The 19118-nt window shown below is 45.1% G+C and overlaps 1 protein-coding gene across 1 annotated transcript in view; it reads left to right on the forward strand.

Moving 5' to 3' along the window:
- The first annotated feature begins 127 nt into the window (after positions 1-127).
- The window catches only part of RTN1 (reticulon 1), a 125828-nt gene continuing 106837 nt past the window's right edge, over positions 128-19118 (forward strand). Inside the window, exon 1 of the mRNA XM_054635268.2 lies at positions 128-659. Within this exon, the coding sequence (XP_054491243.2) occupies positions 470-659 (190 nt within the window). The 5' untranslated portion in view covers positions 128-469. The remainder of the gene's footprint in view (positions 660-19118) is intronic.

The raw sequence follows: 19118 nt of genomic DNA on the forward strand, positions 1-19118 counted from the left end.
GCCGGCGGCGCTCCGTGCCCGGCTGCGGCGCCTGCGGGATGCTCCGGAGCGCAGGGATGCGGAGGAGGAGGAGGAGGAGGAGGAGGAGGAGGAGGAGGGCTGCGGGAGGGGACAGGGAGGCGTGTGCCCGCCTGCCAGGGGGCTTTTCTTCGCTCACCCGCACAAACCGATGCCTACCCTGCCGAAGCAGTTAAACAGGGGAGAGAGCGGCAGCCCGGCTGGCAGATTCCTGCCCTGTGATATGCCAGCCACAGGGTGACGCAAGGGCTGGAAGGCTCCAACTAACAAGCCATTTTCACCTGCGTAATAAGCGCTAGTGGAGATCCAGCAGAAGCGGCGGCGGCGGCTCCCGGTGCCCGCAGCCGGCCAGACCCCAGCGCGGCCGCAGCCCCAGCCCCAGCGCGGCGGCCACCGCAGCCCTTCCGCGGCACCCCCAGAGCCGGAGAGCAGCGGGCGCCTCGCAGGCAGCATGTCAGCCCCGCCGGACCCCCAGGACCTGCTGCTGGCGGGCACTGGGCTGCACTGGGCTGCGGACGGGGCGGACCAGTACGCGGCTGGGGCTCCGCTGCGGGATGGAGATGGGGCTGAGCAGCGGGAACAGCTGGGATTCGGCTCCGCCAGGGAACACCCGCCCGTTACCATGGCGACTGCATCCCCAGGTAAAAGGCGAGGGGTACCCAGGGATGCTCAACAAAGGGGCCCTGGCAGCAGCAGCAGCAGCGTCTCCCGGTTGTCTCGTTGCTGACGCTTCCTCTGTTTTCCTCCCAGCCTGGCTGCTTGGAAACATTGCTAACGAGTTAGTGAGAAACAGAAAATAACGAGGAAATGCGGCCTTTGCAAATAGTTATTTTTTGCTGATGTGGGGGAGGGGGCACGCAGGAGACAGCCAAGTTCCCTAAAGCTCTTTGCAGTTTGTTAGGCACAAGACAACCAGATTTCAGGCAAATGCTGAAAGGCATTTGATTTCACCTGACTTGATGTGGATCTGTCCTCATTTGTTGTACACCTGTTCACATCTGGAGTGACAGATCTTAATGGACTTACTTCAGCTATTCCCCGTGCACCTGGAATTCCTGCATGGCCACTTGTATTATTTCAACATGCAGCTTTTAATAGAGTGCCTATTCTGAAGTGTTTGTACATTTTGTGCATGCTTTTGGGACTTGTTCATTTATTTGTGGACTTCTTGCTTGCTGTGTTTTCCACCTTTTGAACACCGAGGTGTGCTTGACTTCTGGTGCGTTCAGTTTAGGGTCTGCAGGTTTATCGATTTTCTGTTTATTTTTGGGATGTGTTCAATTTCCCTTGATTTAGGGCTGCTTTCTTTAGTAGGTGTATTAACAGCAGGTGTGTAACTGTTAATGGACCCCAGGAGGCTTCAGCTCCCCATAGCTTCTGGTAGAAATGTTTGGGGAAAAATTACTCTCTTTCATTTTTGGTGACAATTCCCTACTTTCTTTCCCACTGCTGTCTGTCAGAGAACCCAAACAGCCAGAAACCCCAGCCCTGGGGGAGCTGATGCATCCCATCTCACTGGGAAGTAGATGTTTCCATTACAGAGCCTGAAGCATTAAACTTGTCTTGAGTAAGTTGAGGGTCAGGGCTCGGGACAGGAATCGATCTCTGTTATGCAATAGCTGCAGGAGCATTAGGAACTGCGTTTTTGGGCTGAGTCCCTTCTAATCCCCTCCAGTCAATCAGCACAGAGAGTAGCTGGCCAGGAGCAGCACAGTCTGTGTGGCTGTGGTGCTGCCCTGCTCATACCCACACCAGTGGCTCCACAGGGTCTCAGTGTGTGTCAGTGCCCCTGTGTCCCTGCTGCCTGTCTGTCTGCTTGATGTGACTGAGCTCAGGGGGAAAACAGGATCCAACACCCCTCTGCTGATGTGGGAACTGTTTTGCTGTGTTGTAGCTCTGGGCAGGCAGCTCATCTGCTGATGTGCTGCTCATTCGCTGAGCCGAGTGTTGGGTTGTGGAACGTGACTTTCTACTGGAGGCAGAGGCAGAGGGCTGGGAATGTCAGGATGTGTGAGTGTGTGAAGAGGGGCAGGACTGGGGTCTCCAGGTGGGGATGCCTTAACCATATAGTGACACAAAGAGGGGGGAAAAAGAATCTTGTGAGCAATTTTTTGTTCACTGATGGATAAAAATATGGCCATGCTGAATCTTAGCATTCAGAACAAAGAGGGGTGGTCTCTTAAACTGTGTAAATCACCATTAAATGGAATCACTGTGGAACTGCTTACAATTAATGAAGGCTTCTTCAGGCTTGACATGGCTGTAGATTTACACTTAGAGAATGCAGAATAGACAGACAGAAATAAAAGAAAAAGAAGAAAGGAGAAAAAAAGAAAGAAGAAAGAAAAAGAGATGCAAAGAAATTATTCAGCTTTTGTAATCCTCTGCTAAGTGGTTTTAGACATGTTTGTTTGCTTGTCTCAAACTGTGGCAAGGTGGAGGCAAAGTGAGTGATACAGATCTTTTTTTGGTGTTTGCTGGCTGTGGGCTCTCAGGCTGTCAAATCAGCAGTACTGTAAGAGTAGCAACGTGCTTTAGACATTTCCCATTTTGTTTTCCCTGTTCAATAAAGAGCTGTTGTGTGGCTGTGAGCGTGTCTGGCCAACCATGGCAGACAGAGCAGCATCCCAGGCAGTGCAGCCCTGCAGTCTGCCTCTGTTTGTGGCTGCAGCAGCTGTATTTCTGCTCCACACTACCTAGAGAGCCACGACTCCCGCCCCCTTCACCGGGGGAAGTAAATAATTTCCTTGTTCTCTCCGTGTGACTAAGTATTCATAAGTTTCTGAATAAGAAGACTGTCATATTGTTGAATATCTGAAACTGTCAAGCTTTTCTGAAAACTCTTTATTTCTCCTGCTCAGAGAGAGATTCCTGCCTGTTCCTAAGCCATAGGAATGGACCCAGCAGGAGACACACAGCTCCAGCTTTTTTATAACACTGCCATAATCTGCCATAAACTCAAACACTCCTGACACAATGGGCTATCTAGGGACACTTTAGACAAGGAGCAATCCATCAAACAAGAGTGAACTGGACAGAATAATTTCAGGTAGCTTCCCAGCACATCCTGTATCTTCCTCCACACCTGTCAGACCGGTCTTTTTTTTTTTTTTTGCTTTTTCTTTTTTTTTTGTGAAAGCCATGGTTATGCTTTCTGAGGCAAGAGCAGGGTCTGGGGTCTGGGAGATTCTCTCAGCATGAAAATAACTGAAAACAAATGGGAGGAATTTATCGCAGGTCGTGCAGATATTTTTTTATACAACCTAAAAATTTGCAAACTTTCCCTGATCTTGGCTTTTGTTTTAAGTTTGAAAACCAGCCAGGGATTGTTGAAAGGTTGAGGAATATTTTCAAGCTGGCCGTGGGCCCGGCTTTGAGCCAAGCTGGCTTTGTGTCAGAACCTGGTGAGTGGTTTCTGAATGATGAAAAGCAATGGATTCCACTCCCCATTCTTTGGATCAACCAAAGTCAGCAGTGATTGAGACTGCAGAAAAAAATTCCTACAAGGAGTGGAAAGCTCAGAGGTTTCTCAAGCAAAGTCAGGGCAACAGGGAGCTGCAGATCCCTCATCAGCCTCTCCTCTTGCAGGGCTCCAGTGAAGATAAACTCCAGCAGCTTCTGATCAGAGATAAGGCTGTTTCTCTTGCTTTTTTTCCTCCCTGACTTTTGCTGAAAACGTCTCTCTTCCTCAAATGCCTCAAAGTTTTCTTCCTTCCCAAAAATGAATTTGGTTCAGGGTGAGAGGACCTTGCAGGCAGCTCTTGCAAGGACTGGTGAGGGAAGCAGTCCTGAAGGGCTGGTGAGGAATTATATGTTGGTGAAGAGAGCCCCATGTCACCCAACACACCATCTGGTCACAGATTCTGCTATTTTATTTTTATGCGCCAACAGTGATTAAAAACCCCGGAGAGGAATTATTTTCCAAAAATATTATACAGGCTAACAGGCATTCCCCAGTATAAATACATATGGTTTCCTCCAGAGAAATGGCAAAAATGGTAGAATGGACTGTACCTCCATGCTGGATGTGTTCTTCAGGGAAAAATAGTGGGGAAAGGGCAGGAACTCATACAAATGGTGATTTTTCTGTAAGGATCTGGGAAATTTCCTGCAGCCTGGTGCATGGGTGATAGATCAGTGGTCTCATGCCCCAATGTCCATACAGCTGAGATCAGAGAGCTGCCAGCTCCTGCTCCCTCCAGGCCTTCAGACAGCCACAGCAGTCGGGACATCCTGGCAATCCTGGCCCATTTCCATCTGCCTCCAAAGCCAGGTCACACATGGGGACCAGCTGCCCAAAGGAGAGGAGGCCAGTGCCACAGGGGATGGCATGAACAACTGGGACAGGTCCACAGGGACACGATGGGATGGTGGATATGGCCTGTGGGAGCCCTTCTGGAACAGCATCCAGGGGTTGGCTGGGATCCCCTGGGGTGCCCCAGTGTTGTGGAATTCCTGTGCTCATGGGAATAACAGCAGCCTTTTGGTGTGTGCCAGTGAGGGACTCAGAGCTGCTTGGGTGAGGCAGACAAGTTGAGGAACAGCCTCTGCCTGCTGAGGAGCAGTGGGAGACCAAATCCCAGGAGTGTTTCATGCTGTGATAGGGGCAGATATAACACAGAAGACCATGGGGGTGTTGGGTCCCGTTCCTCCATGATGAGGACAATCCCTAATGTCAGTGCTTTAAGTAAAGACCATTTAAAAAACCCTTTCTAATTCTTATGATTTGTAGAGGCTGGGTTTGAAGGTATCTGCTGTGTACCCAAATGTTCTCACCATGAGGTACCCACCAACCCAACCCTCAGCCTGCAAGGGACTGCGGTGAGGTGCTCCTGCCATAAGCCTCAGCTTGCATGGACAATGCTGCACCAGTGACTCTCAGTTTATGGTTTCTCTCCAGTTACTGGCAGCTTTGCACCTCGGCATGAAAGAGATTTTTGATGGTTTTCAGGCAGGTTGAGAGCCCCATGGTTGGAGAGGAGTAGGCATGGACACGAATGTCTGCACTGCTTGGGTTTGGCACTGACACTTTTTGGGATGTCAGATCATGGACAAATGCAGCAGATTCCCCAAGACAAATGGCTCTTTGTGGCCTTCCCACCCCTTCCCAGGTGTTGCCCTAGGAAGATCTCCCCAAACATCCATAGCAATGTGCTGCTCAAAGCCACCACACTGGAAAGGCCAAGACCCAAACCCTAATTTTACAAGTTGCTGTAGAAAAGTCTTGGTATGATGGATTCAGTGACCTAAGCATGACACAGGGGAGCCTCTGTGGGTGTTTGGAAATAATCCTGAACTGCCAGGCAATCCTGCTCAGATTGAACCACCTGAGGCCAGATTTAGTCAGAAATATGAGACTTTGGAAGAGTATATATTCATGCCAATTCTACTATCAACATTTTAGTCCTTTCTGATTTAGAGAACTGAATTTAGTTTTTCCTCTGCTGTCTGGATTAGCCACTCACAACTTCTGATCTACTGCTGTGAGTGAAGGGGACAGAGATATTTTGGTGGAGGTTCTCCCCATTCCCTGGTGTTTTGTTAGTGCAAGCAGATTTTGCAGAGGGACAGAAACAAAGTGGATTTCTTCTCGGATCTTTCTGTTCTTGTAATCCTCATGAAGCCTGAAAAAGTAGCCTAAGCCCACAGTTAGCCATCAAAAAAAAAAAAAAAGAAAAAAAGTCCTGTTGAATTACCATCCTTCATTCTCACTTGGGTAAAGTTGGAGCAATGGCTCCTGTTGGGCTTTTCCAGAAATGCTCTGCATTTGGGGTGCTCTCAGAGGTGCCTAAAATACCTGGCATAAAATCTGTGCAGCAGTGTAGTTCCCAGCTCCGGCAGATCAAAATGCAGCTGGTTTTCCCTTGTTCCTCACAGGGATGCAGAGAGTTCTGCCTGCTTTTCCTGCCACGCTGATGAATTTCCTTCAGCCTTCAGGGCTGCAACTGGGTTGAGGAAGAGGATGAGGCAGATGAAAGAGTAAAGTAGTACCAGGGAGGGTGACTCACCTGCCTTATTTTAACCTTCATCACTCAGTAATGAAACGTTTTATTTATAGATGAGGAACTGAGGGGGAGAGTTTGGGGAGGAGGGGAATGGTGTGGAGGGGAGAGGCTCTGGATGTCCCAGTTACTGCAGGTGTTGGGTTTTGTGGGTTGCAGTATTTTCTGGGCTGTGAATCTCCCCTGGGCTGGGTGGTTCATTATCTCTCACTGCTACCAGGGTCCCAGGAGGCACATCTGTCTCCTTTTTTCCTTCAGCTCTGGAAATGCCACTCAATGACATGTCTCATGTCTTATTTTTACCATAAAATAAGGCAACCCCAGAAAATGCCTGCATGTTGTCTCTGTTTCAATCCTCCCAGAGAAGTCTGGGCAGGTCCCACAGGTCTGTTCATCACTCACACACCTTCCCACGAGGGATCCTGGCCCAGCTGCATGGCCTGGATTGGCCCAGGATGCTCAGGACTAGAGTTAGGATCTGCTTTCAGTCCTGAGGCCCGAGTTCACCCCAAGACCCAGTTATTTCGTGCACAAAAGTTTTAGCTCCAGGTTCCTGAAACAGCCAAGGAGTTGTGCTGCAGGTCCACATCATCAGCAGGGAATGGAGTTTTTTAAATGGGTGATTTCTTAGGAATTTCCCTCACTCTCCCTCCTTAGTAGTTGGTACCTGTAAAATGGGCCAAGTACACACTGAGATTTTTCATTTTTAATGTAGCATTTATGTCTGTCCTTCATGTGCTATTCTCTTACTTCTAAATCAGGGCTGCTTACAAAATTCTGGGGGTTTTTGTTTTTCTTAGGTTGTTTGTTGTTTGTTTATTTTTTCAAAAGAGAAGGTGGCCTCCACATAGCAAACCATGTTTCAAATAATGAAGCATTATTTGTAATTAGTTTTCTAATTTAGGACAAGCTGTAGAGTTGGCATGATTCAGCACTCAGGAGCACATCTCACATTTAGTACTCTAGTTTTTTTAAGACATTTCTGATTTATGGTCAGTGTATTCCTCCAAGAAACCTCCTACCTTCAACAGTGAGAATAAATTCTTGGCACTCACCTGCAAGGCAAGACTTGAAATAGAGAGGACCTTAATCACCTATTTCAGCCCTCCTTGTTTCAGTGAAGTATTTAAGATTTTAATTTTATGGAACATGAGTGCATTCTTAACTGTTATTAAAATTAAGATGGTCATAAGTATATGCATAAAGATGAGCATGTTTTGTTTAATTTAGGAATAAATGAGGTAGAAAATATATCATTTATAAATTGGCTTTATTACCCATTAGACCAGACTGCTTCAGGACAGTTGCATGTAAAATGGAAGCACCTGCACTTACCCATCTCATTACAGCACTGAAAATTAACCTTTAAAGAGATCAAAAACTTAGAATTAAAATCATAATCATGTTGCTGTCGTTTATTTTGATCTGTCATGTGCTTCTAGGTGAGAACAAAAATTGTTAGAAATGACTACATCCTTCATAAGCCTGTCACTTTCAAATATTGAGGTGTTACCTCATAAACATTGGCTTTGTGCTTTAATATTCCTTGAGAGAGGGCTTTCCCACCTTTATTTAAATAATAGCTGATAAAAGAGTTCCTTGCATATTTCTTTCATTGGTGCTATGAGTCGCCTGCCCTTGATACAGCCTCCTTCTATCATGAGATCTGGTGTGAGGAAAGGGAGCTGCTTCTCCAGAGATGATTTGGACACAATTGCCATTAAGAGCTGCAGCATTCCCATCATCTCCCTCTCTCCCATCCTGGATGCAGGAGCTGATGGGGCAGGGAAGATGCTTTCTGCACCAGGGTGACTCTGCAGACCTGCAGAGTTATGTCAGCTCGAGGCTTTTCTGTGCCATTCAGGACATGAGTTATGACTTATTTTTCAGCAGTGCTGAATTTATTAACTGCAGCTGATTTATTGCCTGTAGCTTTAAAGACATTGAATGGACTTATTAACTGTGGCCAGTAGAAAGGAAATGCATGGGGCAGCCTTGTCAGGCTGGAAACTTTCCTGCTTCCAGCCCCTCAGGGTTTCTCATCTCTGAGGGTTTGGTTTTTTTTCCTGTCCAGATTATCAGTCCAAGTCTTGGGTGCACATGTGGGTGCCCCTGGGTGAGCCCTGTGGCTGAGAAAGAGGAAACACCAAGTCTGGCCAGGGCTTTGTATCCCAAACACAGCCCTGGGTGCCATCCCTCACCCCACTGGAGCCCTCATGGACGTTTCAAAGCCACAAATGCAGAAGTTACAGACCCAAATGACATCCCCAGCTTTCCCTGCACTGCATTAGTCACTGGCTGCGTGACCAAACAAAAATCCTCACCCTGGGCAGGCTCTGCAGCACAGCTGTGCACAGAAGGGCTGCAGACAGCCTGAGCCATCTGAGTTTGTGCTGATGTTCTCCTGCTGAGCCTGGGCTCCTCCACACAGCTCCCAAAACACTCAGGGGCACCTGTGAAAGAACTGCTGGAGGGACAGACTGCATTTAAGGGCTCTGATTGATGCCTTGTGAAGGCTGACCTAGAACAGAGGCTAGACAGAGTTAAAGAATAAAGCAGGGATTTATTAAAAGGCCTCAATGGATCCACCTTGGGCAGCACAAGAGCCCAGCCAGGGCTTCACCCCAGGTGAACCCAAAATGGTCACAAAATGGACAACAGGTCATAGGGTCACACACTTTTATATGTTCTGGTCCATTTGCATATTGGAGTTGATTGTCCAGTTATAGCTTTAGGTTATGAAGCTTATCCCACCCATCTTGTTTTTCTCTCTTCAGTCCCCCATTGTTTCTGCTCTTGGGCCTGAAATTTGGATCATCTGTCCTTGGTCCCCTGCTAGAGAAAGAATTGTTTTGTCTCCCTATTCTGTGAAGAGAGCTCACCATCCCCTAATAAGAAGCTCAGAAGTACACACTAAACCAGAATAGAATCTGAAAAATATAAAAGCTAAAATCTGAGCCATCATGACCAGCAAGAGAGCTCTGCCATTCGCAGGCCTAATCCATCCCCTAAGCAGGGGCCTACCCCCCACAAACATAATTTTGCATCTCAGGAAGGTGGGGACTCCCTCACCCCACACAGGGCTTGGTGCACATGTGAGCAGCTCTGCTTGGAAATGGTTTTAATGCCAAGCTCCTGGGCAGGCAAAGGGCTGGATCCTGAGCACAGCTTAAGGGTTCCTCTGAATCTGCCAAGGGCTGGATCCTGAGCACAGCTTAAAGGTTCCTCTGAATCTGCAAAGGGCTGGATCCTGAGCACAGCTTAAAGGTTGCTCTGAATCTGCAAAGGGCTGGATCCTGAGCACAGCTTAAAGGTTGCTCTGAATCTGCCAGCACCGTTCAAGTGCTCACCTGTATCCAGGTCAGCTGCATCCCTCTCCCTGTGTGAGGCACCCAGGGCAGGGCTGGGAGGTGACACCTGCAGCCAGCAGAGCTGGGGATCAGTGTCTCATCTCTGCCCTCTCTGTGGAGCAGCATTCCATGTGCTTTGTGGGAGGGGGGATGAGTTTTCACAGCTCTCCCCTGGCTGCTGGGGCACGGAGGGCTCTGAATCCCAGTCAGTCTTAATTGGCTTTTTCCCTTGATGTCCTTAATGCAGGGGTAAAAGGGATGCACTTGCTGCTCATGTGGATGGGAGGTGTTTTGCATTTCGTGATGTTTTCATTGCTGTTGACTTCAGCACTGGAGCACGATGCAACACGCTGGAAATGAAATGTGCACTTCAGCTGAGCTGCTCCTGCAGGTGTGGCTGTGTGATAGCAGCAGCAGGCATTTCTTATTTGCAGACTGATTTTAGTCAAATGGGAAACCTCTTCTCCTGCTCCTTATGAAAGTTACAAAAATGTAAAATTCATTTTTTTCATCCTCTGTTTAGTGCTCATCTCTAAGGATGTAGCATGTTTCTCAGTTTGCTGGGTTGGGTTGTTTTTGGTTTTTTGTTGGTTTTTTTTTGTATTTTTTTCCTTTTTATTATAAAGGTTTATAGCTTTGGTAAACATCATTGAGGAAATGCTCTAAACTGCAAAATTGCAGTGCACTAAATTTGAATTGAGTCAGTTGCCTTTGATGTAGAGCTAACCTAAAGCTGAGGCTGATTCCTCTCTTTTGCAGCTTTTGCAGTTCTTTAAAAAAAGACATAATGCAGCATTTATGTAGTTGCTGATTTCTCTACTGCTCTAGCAAATTATCCCTGGGGTGGAATGTAGAATTGATTCCTCAGAATTTCCTGGTTATCCTGAAAGTCTCTGTTGTAATTTGTGATTCTCAGAGCTTAATTAGCTTGTAGAAAAGGTGTTGGGCCCAAAGGTGACACTCCAAGATGATGTGTGAGACTTAAAATACCAGAGGAGTCACCTCCTCTGAATACATTGTTTATGGGAAAAAATAAATAAAATAAAATAAAAATAAAAATAAAATAATAGGTTTGGAACATCTGGGCAGTAGCTCTGTTTATCACTTTAACTAAGAAATCCTTATAGTGAATTGGCTGGTAAGTGGCATATTTGTTGCTTGTAAGAGAGGATTTTTGTAGATTCTTAGTGTTTTAGGTGGTATCTATTTTTCCACGTAAAAAGTTCTGTGAGTGTTTAATGAGGGTACGTTGCACACAGGACTGAAAAGTCAAACAAGCAATTAATTGATTGCATGGACAGATGTGGAGTCATTAGGTAAAACCTGGATTACTTTTACATGAATGAAATAGGAGCTCTGCCTATGAAAATGCATGCCTACCTCTGCTGCCAGGAGAAAGGACTGAAATTCCTGAAATTTAAATTTTTTTAGAAATTTGTCATCAGACAAAAAAAACCCTTCCCACAAGAGATACACAGATTAAAATAGTATTAGTGAAAATAATGAAATTTTAGAAATAAGTGCATATTTGTCAAATTATTCTCAGATCAATTCATGTTTCACCTTATTTGGCTGACAGCATTGTTTCGAAAAGTACCTTTGCTTCCAAACATACATAAATTCCATTTCAAAAGCACTAATTCCAGCCTGCAAAGTTCTTTATTCTATTTTAGAATTGCCATGTCATGTACATTTTTTTTCCTCTTGTGTTTTTTATTTTTTTTCCCTACTACCCTAAAAAATACCACTGGAGATTATGGAGGATTATCTGAGCAGTTATCGTAGTAAAAGCCAGTTGCCATTTTGGGAATATTGTTGGTTTTTTTTTCTCAAAGTCCTTTTGACATTAGCCTTTATAATTCAGTGCTGTGTAGTAGAAGTTCAGGTCAGAGCTGAGGAGACAGGCCTGGGGATTAATGCTGTGTGGAATAAATGCAATCTCCCTCCACTTTGAACGTGCTAAGCAGACCATGTATAATCCCTGGAATATTTGGTGGATCTGCCAGGCCTTGAAGATGGCATTTGTAATATTTGTCTAGCTACATGTATTTTTACATCTTGTCCCTCCCTCTGCCATCCAAACTCTATTCAAAAGTGAGGAGAAGGGGGCTGAACAAAGACTGAGAAGTGAACCATTCTCAGGAGGGGATTTTAGAGTTTGGGCTTCTTCTTTCCCCCCCCCCCCCCCCCCTCTCTGCTGTTGCTTTTTAATGAATCGTTCTTCTAACCTACTTTAAATTGAGCTTCTAGCATGCTGGATGTTTTGCAGATGAATCATACTGTGCACTGCACTTATGCATATCTGCTGTGCAAGTACACTGTCAGCTTGTATTTGATAACCTACCAGCAAGCTGGAGCTTTTTTTTTATGGAATCTTGGGATGCTAACGTTGTTCTCCAAGTGAGAATAATGCAACCACTGTTAATAAATCAGCCTGGGTCTGGGGATGTCTCACCACTTTCACTGCATCCTTGATTAGCATTATCCTCAGAGGTATAAATTAAAGAGGAAAATATATAATCTGGGAAGCTTTCCAGCATCATCTTTGAAAATGAGAGCTCAGTGCTTTGCTGGGATTTCTTTGGTGGAGGAATGCTAATAGCAATGCTGAAGATGTGCCCTGATTGCACCCTAAAGAGTAGGAAGATGTACAAAATAGCTTATTTTTTTTTTCTTTGTCATCAAGATAATTTCTGATGTGATCTGCACTGGTGAACAATTTTCTACATGGTTCTGTGAATTGATCCCAGAAGTGCAGCTTCAGTCTCTCCATTTTCTACTGCTTGTTCCCTTCTTTGTATGACATCTGCATCAAACCTGGTGCATGGTTTCCCACCTCAGCCTGCAGACAGCTGCCTGCAGCTGTTAGAGGGTCTGAGACGCTGGCCAAAGCCTGAACTTCAGCAATAAAGGTTTCAGGAATGTCTTCTGACTGTTCCTACAAGGTGTCACCACAGCTGGATGGTAACTCCTGACACCTCCCTCCCTGCCAAGGGAAGAAAACTGTGCTGCAGAATGTGCTGATTTGCAAAAGGAAAAAAAAGAAAATTCACAGGGAGGGTTTGATTTTTGCAATGTTCCAGCTGTGCTAAATGAGCAGAAAGGGGAGTTTTCAGCATATCAGCAACATCTTGGAAATGGAAATGCCACATCTTCCAGCACTTTCTGAGTAAGTTTTCCCCATCCCTGCCCATAATCCACTCAGCTGGATTGACTGGAACTAGGAGTTTGGCATGACCTGTGCTTGGAGTTTTGCTGTATAATGTCTGTGTTTCTATTTGCTTTCCCCTGGCCAGCTCTCTGCCAACATCTCCCTTTGCTTTCCAAGAGATGGTGAAAAGCATAGAAGGCAAGACAAAGCTGTTGTTCCTCAGGTTGCCTTCTGGGGAGACATAAGATACCTTTATTACTATTTTCCTGATGGAACATCTGATCCACAGGATGGTGGAAGGTCTCACAAAAGCCCCCAGGAGCTGCATTTGAGCTCAGTCTGGGTCTGATGAGGTCTGGGCAGTACCAGGCTTCTCCAAAGAGGTTTTGGCTTCATCATCAGTGACTCAGTTTACAGGGCCTCTCAGGCTGAGACTCCTAAAAGCCATTCCTCTCCCCTGAAAAAATGTAGGGCAGTTATTTTTACTCAGCTCCTGAAGATGGTTAATTTTTTTCCTGCATGTTATCACTTTTAAATTAATATTGAGGATCCTTAGTTATGTTTTACAAAGGCATTCACCCTTCCAGCTCAACAAAATAGAGGGAATACCATCTGTTATTTGCCAGCTTTACTGACTTTGGTAGATTTGCTGAAGCAAAGTGTTTCAACATTTCCAGACATTTTTCCTGTGGAGCTTTCTCTTCCATAGAATGGTTTTCTGTTTCCCCTTGATTTGAGATGAAAAGAAAATTGAAAATACTATGAAATTTTCCCACAGGACAGAATTTCTTTTGCAATAGCTCAGCTTCTAGGTAATGTCAGGAATAACACAAACCACTGTGATCAGTGTGCCTAATTTCAACTCTGCATTTATGACTTATTCCTTGACATTTCTGTCTGAGGAACAATGACATAAACCCACTATTCTCAGCATGGAAATACCCATTAAAACTGACAGCTACTGCAACAGCAAGTAAGGTTTGTGAGCACCTATTTAATGCAATCAACAGGGTTGGGACCTTGGTTTTCTGTCACTGGAAATGAAAATGCCTCTTGTCCAGCCCATCTCAGGGCTGTAACACCAAGCAGGTTATTTTCTCTTTATGGCAGATGACTTTGCCAGCACTGTGGTGAGGAAGGCCTGAAGTGTCCCCCAAGCCAGCAGCTGCCCAGGGTCCTTGGATTTTAATAATTATCATAGAATCACAAATTATAGAATAGGTTGGGTTGGAATGGGTTTTAAAGCCCACCCTGTTCCAGCCTCCTGCTGTGGGCAGGGACACCCTCCACTATCCCAGGCTGCTCCAAGCCCTCTCCAGCCTGGCCTGGAACACTGCCAGGGATCCAGAGGCAGCCACAGCTTCTCTGGGCACCCTGTGCCAGGGCCTCACACCCTTACAGCAAAGAATTTCTTCATAATATCTACCCTAAACCTACCCTCCTTCAGCTGAAGGCCATTCTCCCTTGTCCTGTCACTGCATGCCCTTGTCCAAAGTCCCTCTCCAGCTCTCTTGGAGTCCCTTTAGGCACTGGAAAGGGCTCTAAGATCTCCCTGGAGCCTTCTTTTCTCCAGTCTGAGCAGCCCCAACTGTCTCAGCCTGTCTTTATAGATGTATTCCAGACCTGTGGTAGCTCTCTGCTGGACTCATTCCAACAGGTCAACATCATTATATAGTGCTCCTTCTCTACTCACTTAAAAATGTGACTTGCCTGTTGATGCCAAGCAAGGGAATTAAAGTGAAGGAAGACAGCAAATGAAACTCTTTCTTCTTAGTCTCTATACAAGAGTTTCCTTTTGGAAAAGCCCTTCCCTTCTCACACTGTGTGAGCAGGAAAGCAGCAAAGCAATTCCCATGAGGGGGAAGTGAAGCCTTTAGGAGCCTCCAGGTTCCCTTTCCTGACCCTGAACTTGGAGTGGCAACAACTGCTCCCTCAGATTTGCTGTGCTGCTTGTTTTAGTCAGCTTTTCAGAAAAAATAAATAGTCTGTTCCAGAAGTTTTCAACCAATTTCAGTCCCATCATTCAGCAACTGCTAAGTAGGTAAAATCCAAATCTTACCAGGAGTCCTGCTGCCTGCTTCCAGCACCAGGGGTCTCAGGCTTTTGTAACTTTTAGAAACAAAGAGCCAGATGTGAGCAAAAAACCATGTTGAGCAAAGAATCTGCAGAATTGCTCACTCAGATTTCTGGTTACAACTGCTCTGCACAGATTAAGAATCCTCTGAGAAGATTAATTAAAGAAGGTGGTTTCTAACCTTGCCCAGCATAAAATTGAGAGGGAAAGGGATGTTTGGTCCTGGTGCTTGGTGAGACTGACAGGATAAATGAGCTACACTAAAAATCAGTGTAGGCAGAAGGGTAAAATGTGTAAATTACACAGGAGTGTCAGTCCAGGGAGGAGAGGAAGTCAGCATGGAGGGGAAAATGGATAGCAAGAAAAGAAATCCCAGCTACTCTCAAGAGTTTGGATTTCTCAAGCAATGGTTTTCTCACCAGTTTATGAAGGGATGAAGTGATGGAGGTTAAATTTATAAATTCAGCAGATGCCTTTTGGTCCACATCTCCTGTGCTCACAAGATCCGGGGGTGAAGTTTGCCTGCAAAACCATCTCCCTCCACCCTTTGTTCAGTTGGAGCAATTAACATAATTGCATTTTTAAAAAGCCTTTGAATGCATTTTTGTTTCTCAGTTATTTCTTTCATTCAATTGAAAGGGCTTGAAATCCCCATTCTTCAAAGCACAGACAGATCTGTTGAGCCTTTTACCATGTGAGTAGTACCTGGAGGAGTGCTGAGCTACAGCAAGAGTGTGAATCCACTCTCCAGACCCTTGGAGGCTGGCTGAGCTCTCCCAGCTCCTAAATCTAACACAGAGAAACCACAAGGAAGACCATGAAAAAGCAGAATGGTCTTGGCCACTTGTATAAACATTCAGAATAAACAGGAGGGGGTCATGCAGAGATAGGGCACCTCAGCAGGGAGAGCCAGCTTCCTAAATATGGAATGGGAAACCCCAGACGAATCCATCAGGGAAGAACTGGGGTGTTGAGGGTCACAAGCCAAACCCAAACCACCACAGGCTGCAAATCTTGTGCTGTTTTGCTGTTGCTAAACACCAGGCTGAGATGTGGTGATGTGTTTTTGATGTGCAAGATGCAATAAATGGCCCGGGGATGAGCATGGTGTCCAGTCTGGAGCACAACACATCAGGAGCACTGCAGAAAACCCAGAGGAGAGGGACCAGAGTGATCAGATGCCAGGGAAATTCAACCTAGGAGGGGAGATTAAAAGAACCAGGCTTGTTCTGGAAGAACAAGAAGAAGTTCTGGAATGGCTGCCCAGGGAGGTGGTGCAGTCCCCATGCCTGGGTGTGTTTAACAAAGCCTGGATGTGGCACTGGGTGCCAGGGTTTAGTTGAGCTGTTGGGGCTGGGTTGTGCTCCATGATCTTTAAGGTCTCTTCCAACCCAGTGATTCTGTGAATTCTGTGAATTCTGTTTAGGCTAAAAGTGGGAATCACTGGGGCACAGAACAAGAGCAGTCTCTAAGTGCTTTGAGCTCATGAAAACCCAAGCAAAGAGCCCGAGTCAACCCAGCCTCCAGAAATGTGTGTGGCTTCAGCTGCAACTATCAGATTAAACATTTGGAAAAAGCCTGGGGAGAATGTGGACCTGTGGGACAGAGAAACACACTCTGGGTGGGTGGTGGCTGAGCTCAGGTGCAGGAGAGGGCAGTCCAGAGGGACATCACCCAGATGGCAAAGTGATGTTGCTGCCTGGGGCCAACAATGGAATCAGGTCTTTCAAGTCTTTCTGGCCCTGTTTTTGGTGAATCTATAAGCTGAGGTGAGGGATGGCAGCAGGAAATACACTAATATTTTATTTTCCCATCTTACTTTGGTTCCCACCTGGTACAAACCAGCAGCTTCTCTTCCTCTTTGAAAATGTGCATCAACCACAAGCCACAGAAAAGTGGGAATGCTGATATTCTTGTGTTTCAGTGTCTTTTTTATGGTAATTATTTAATTTTTTAAAGAAAAATAAATAATTTATGTGTGTTTTGCAGGGAAAACCCAGCTTTCCTTAGGGGGAGTGGGTGAATTGACTCCTGCAGACAAATCTCAACTTACCATTCAGTAAGTTGGACAAACAGCAAACTTCAGCACAAAATACTAACAAGGATTTTTAATAAATGCAGGCAGAGAGAAATTATAGAAGATAAAGTGTGCAGTGATAGTTGGATACTAAGAGCATAGTGCCTGCATCCAAGGAAGGAGGAAATGGAAAAAGATACAGCAACTACAGTCTTATTAAACTGATTTAATGAGTATTGTTGCAAACATAAAGGAAAGATGGGAAAAGTGTGTTTATAAATGTGGACTGTGAAAACAAACTTGAGAGTTTACTTCAGTAAGAGATTGATTGTTTTCTGACAGGTTTACAGTCAGTTTACAGAAGTTTAAAGAAGTTTAAAGCCCAGCACTGCTTGGAGCACCTCTGCTGGGGAGACAGGCTGAGAGATTTGGGGTTCTCCAGTCTGGAAAGAGAAAACTCCAGAGTGACCTCAGAGTGACCTTCCATTGCTTAATGGGAGCTTGTGTAAGAGAGGGACAGTGGCTTTGTACATGGGCAGACAGTGACAGGACAAGGGAGAATGGAACTAAAACTAAAAAAACTTTTAAACTAAAAGAGGGGAGATTCAGACTAGATATTTAGAAGAAATTCTTCACTGTGAAAATGATGAGAGCCTGGAACAGATTGTCCAGAGAAAGCTGTGGTTGCTCCATCCCTGGAAGTGTCCAAGGGCATGAGGGATTGGGCCTGGAGAAACCTGGGATAGGGAAAGGTGTCCCTTATTCCCTTATATTCCCTTACCTGGAATGAAGCAGTGAAAGCAATGAGAGGGACATCAGAGAAAAAGAGTTGAAATATTAAATACCTAACACGTGGTTCCAATGTTTTTGATTTGTTTTGCAGCAGTTTAAATTCAATTAAAATTTAAAAAAAAAGAAGAAAAAAGTTCCGTTTTATAGAAATTAATTTTTCCAGTGAATTCTTTTAAGTAAAAAGTTTTCATGCTTCTGAAAGGGCAAGGAAATAATCAATAAGCATTTTTTGGAGAAATATAGCACCTCTTCCCAACTGTGCTAATATTGGTGAGAAAACAGCATTTCATCAGACCAACTCATGAGTCAAATTTGGAAATGACTCCCTTTATACTTGGGCTCTGTGGACTGCTCATGAATATTGGAAGTGTGAGCTGTGCTGCTTAATTGTAGCTTCTTGTATGAGTCACATGATTATTTAATGAGGATCCTTGATTGGAGGCATGAGCAAACACATCTCTTACACACATTTGATTGTGCCAATTTCAGGGCTCATTTTCTCTCAGTGCTGATACATAACACATTTGTCATTGGCCTTGGCAAACGTTTCTTTGCCAGAAAAAAAATCGTTTCTCAAGTATCAACAAAAAATGATACATGGGTTTAGATAATATAAAGTGTGTCATGGAACAATAGAGCCACAGAATCACAGAATTATTTAGATTGGAAAAGACTTTTAAGATTATTGAGCCCAACCATTGCCCCAGCACTGCCAAGGCCACCATTAACCCATGTCCCAAAGTGCCACACCCCCGTTTCTTTTAAATCCTCCCCTTCACCACTTCTGTATCATCTCCCTTGCAACAAAATTAAGAAAATAACATTAAGATTCACTTGTGAGATACACTTGGGTGGCAGCAGCATGTGGGAATTTTATTAGGTGAAGTCAGAATCCTCTTCAGGAAATGCTGATCCATTTGCTTTCTTAGCTCTGCTGTGAGTTGGGATCTTGGGGTTTTTTTTGGTGCTTCTGGTATGTTTAGGTTTCTCCTGGGCATGAGGGTGGCTGTAATTCTCACCTCAGAACAAGAGTGGGTGTTGCAGCTCCAATATAGCTGCTCCAGTGCCACGTCTCTGGCTCTCATCCTGCATCCAGCATTAATGGAGATCAAAGGATCTTCAAAAATCATGGAAAGGCTTGGGCTGGAAGGGACTTCAAAGATCATCAGTTCCAGCTAGAGGAGAGGGGTAGTTGTTGCCATTTGCGGTACACTGCTTGTGTGACAATTTTCTCATGGAAGTTTGGTTATTAAGTTTGGGGAAAAAAACCCTTTGTGTTTCCTGTGTTAAAGCACACAGCTACCCCAGATTTCAGGAGAGCCTTCTCTGAAGTACCATTTCATTGGATTTAAAGCTGTGTTTCATGAATATAAAACATGACATATGTGATTTTCCCTCTGCCTAGCAGCAAAGGCTGATGCTGATGTAAGACAGAGTCAATGACCTGCTTAGGTTGAAAAATAATCTTCATTTTTTTCGCTGTAAAGGTCAGTGCAGTTGCATCAGTCCAGGGTACCTGACCTACTTGATTGCTGAAGTTAAAGATTTTTAATAGAGTACAAAAATGAGATTCTCTCTTTGGAAAGTGACTCCACAGGTACAACACAGTCATTTTCTGTTCCAGCCATGATTCCACCATTCCAAACACTGATGATTGTTTCCCAGCTCAAGTGAATGTTGTAAATTCATTGTGGTGGCATGGTTATTTCCAAAA

This window comes from Agelaius phoeniceus, chromosome 6, assembly GCF_051311805.1.
Source record: "Agelaius phoeniceus isolate bAgePho1 chromosome 6, bAgePho1.hap1, whole genome shotgun sequence".
NCBI classification, from domain to species: domain Eukaryota; kingdom Metazoa; phylum Chordata; class Aves; order Passeriformes; family Icteridae; genus Agelaius; species Agelaius phoeniceus.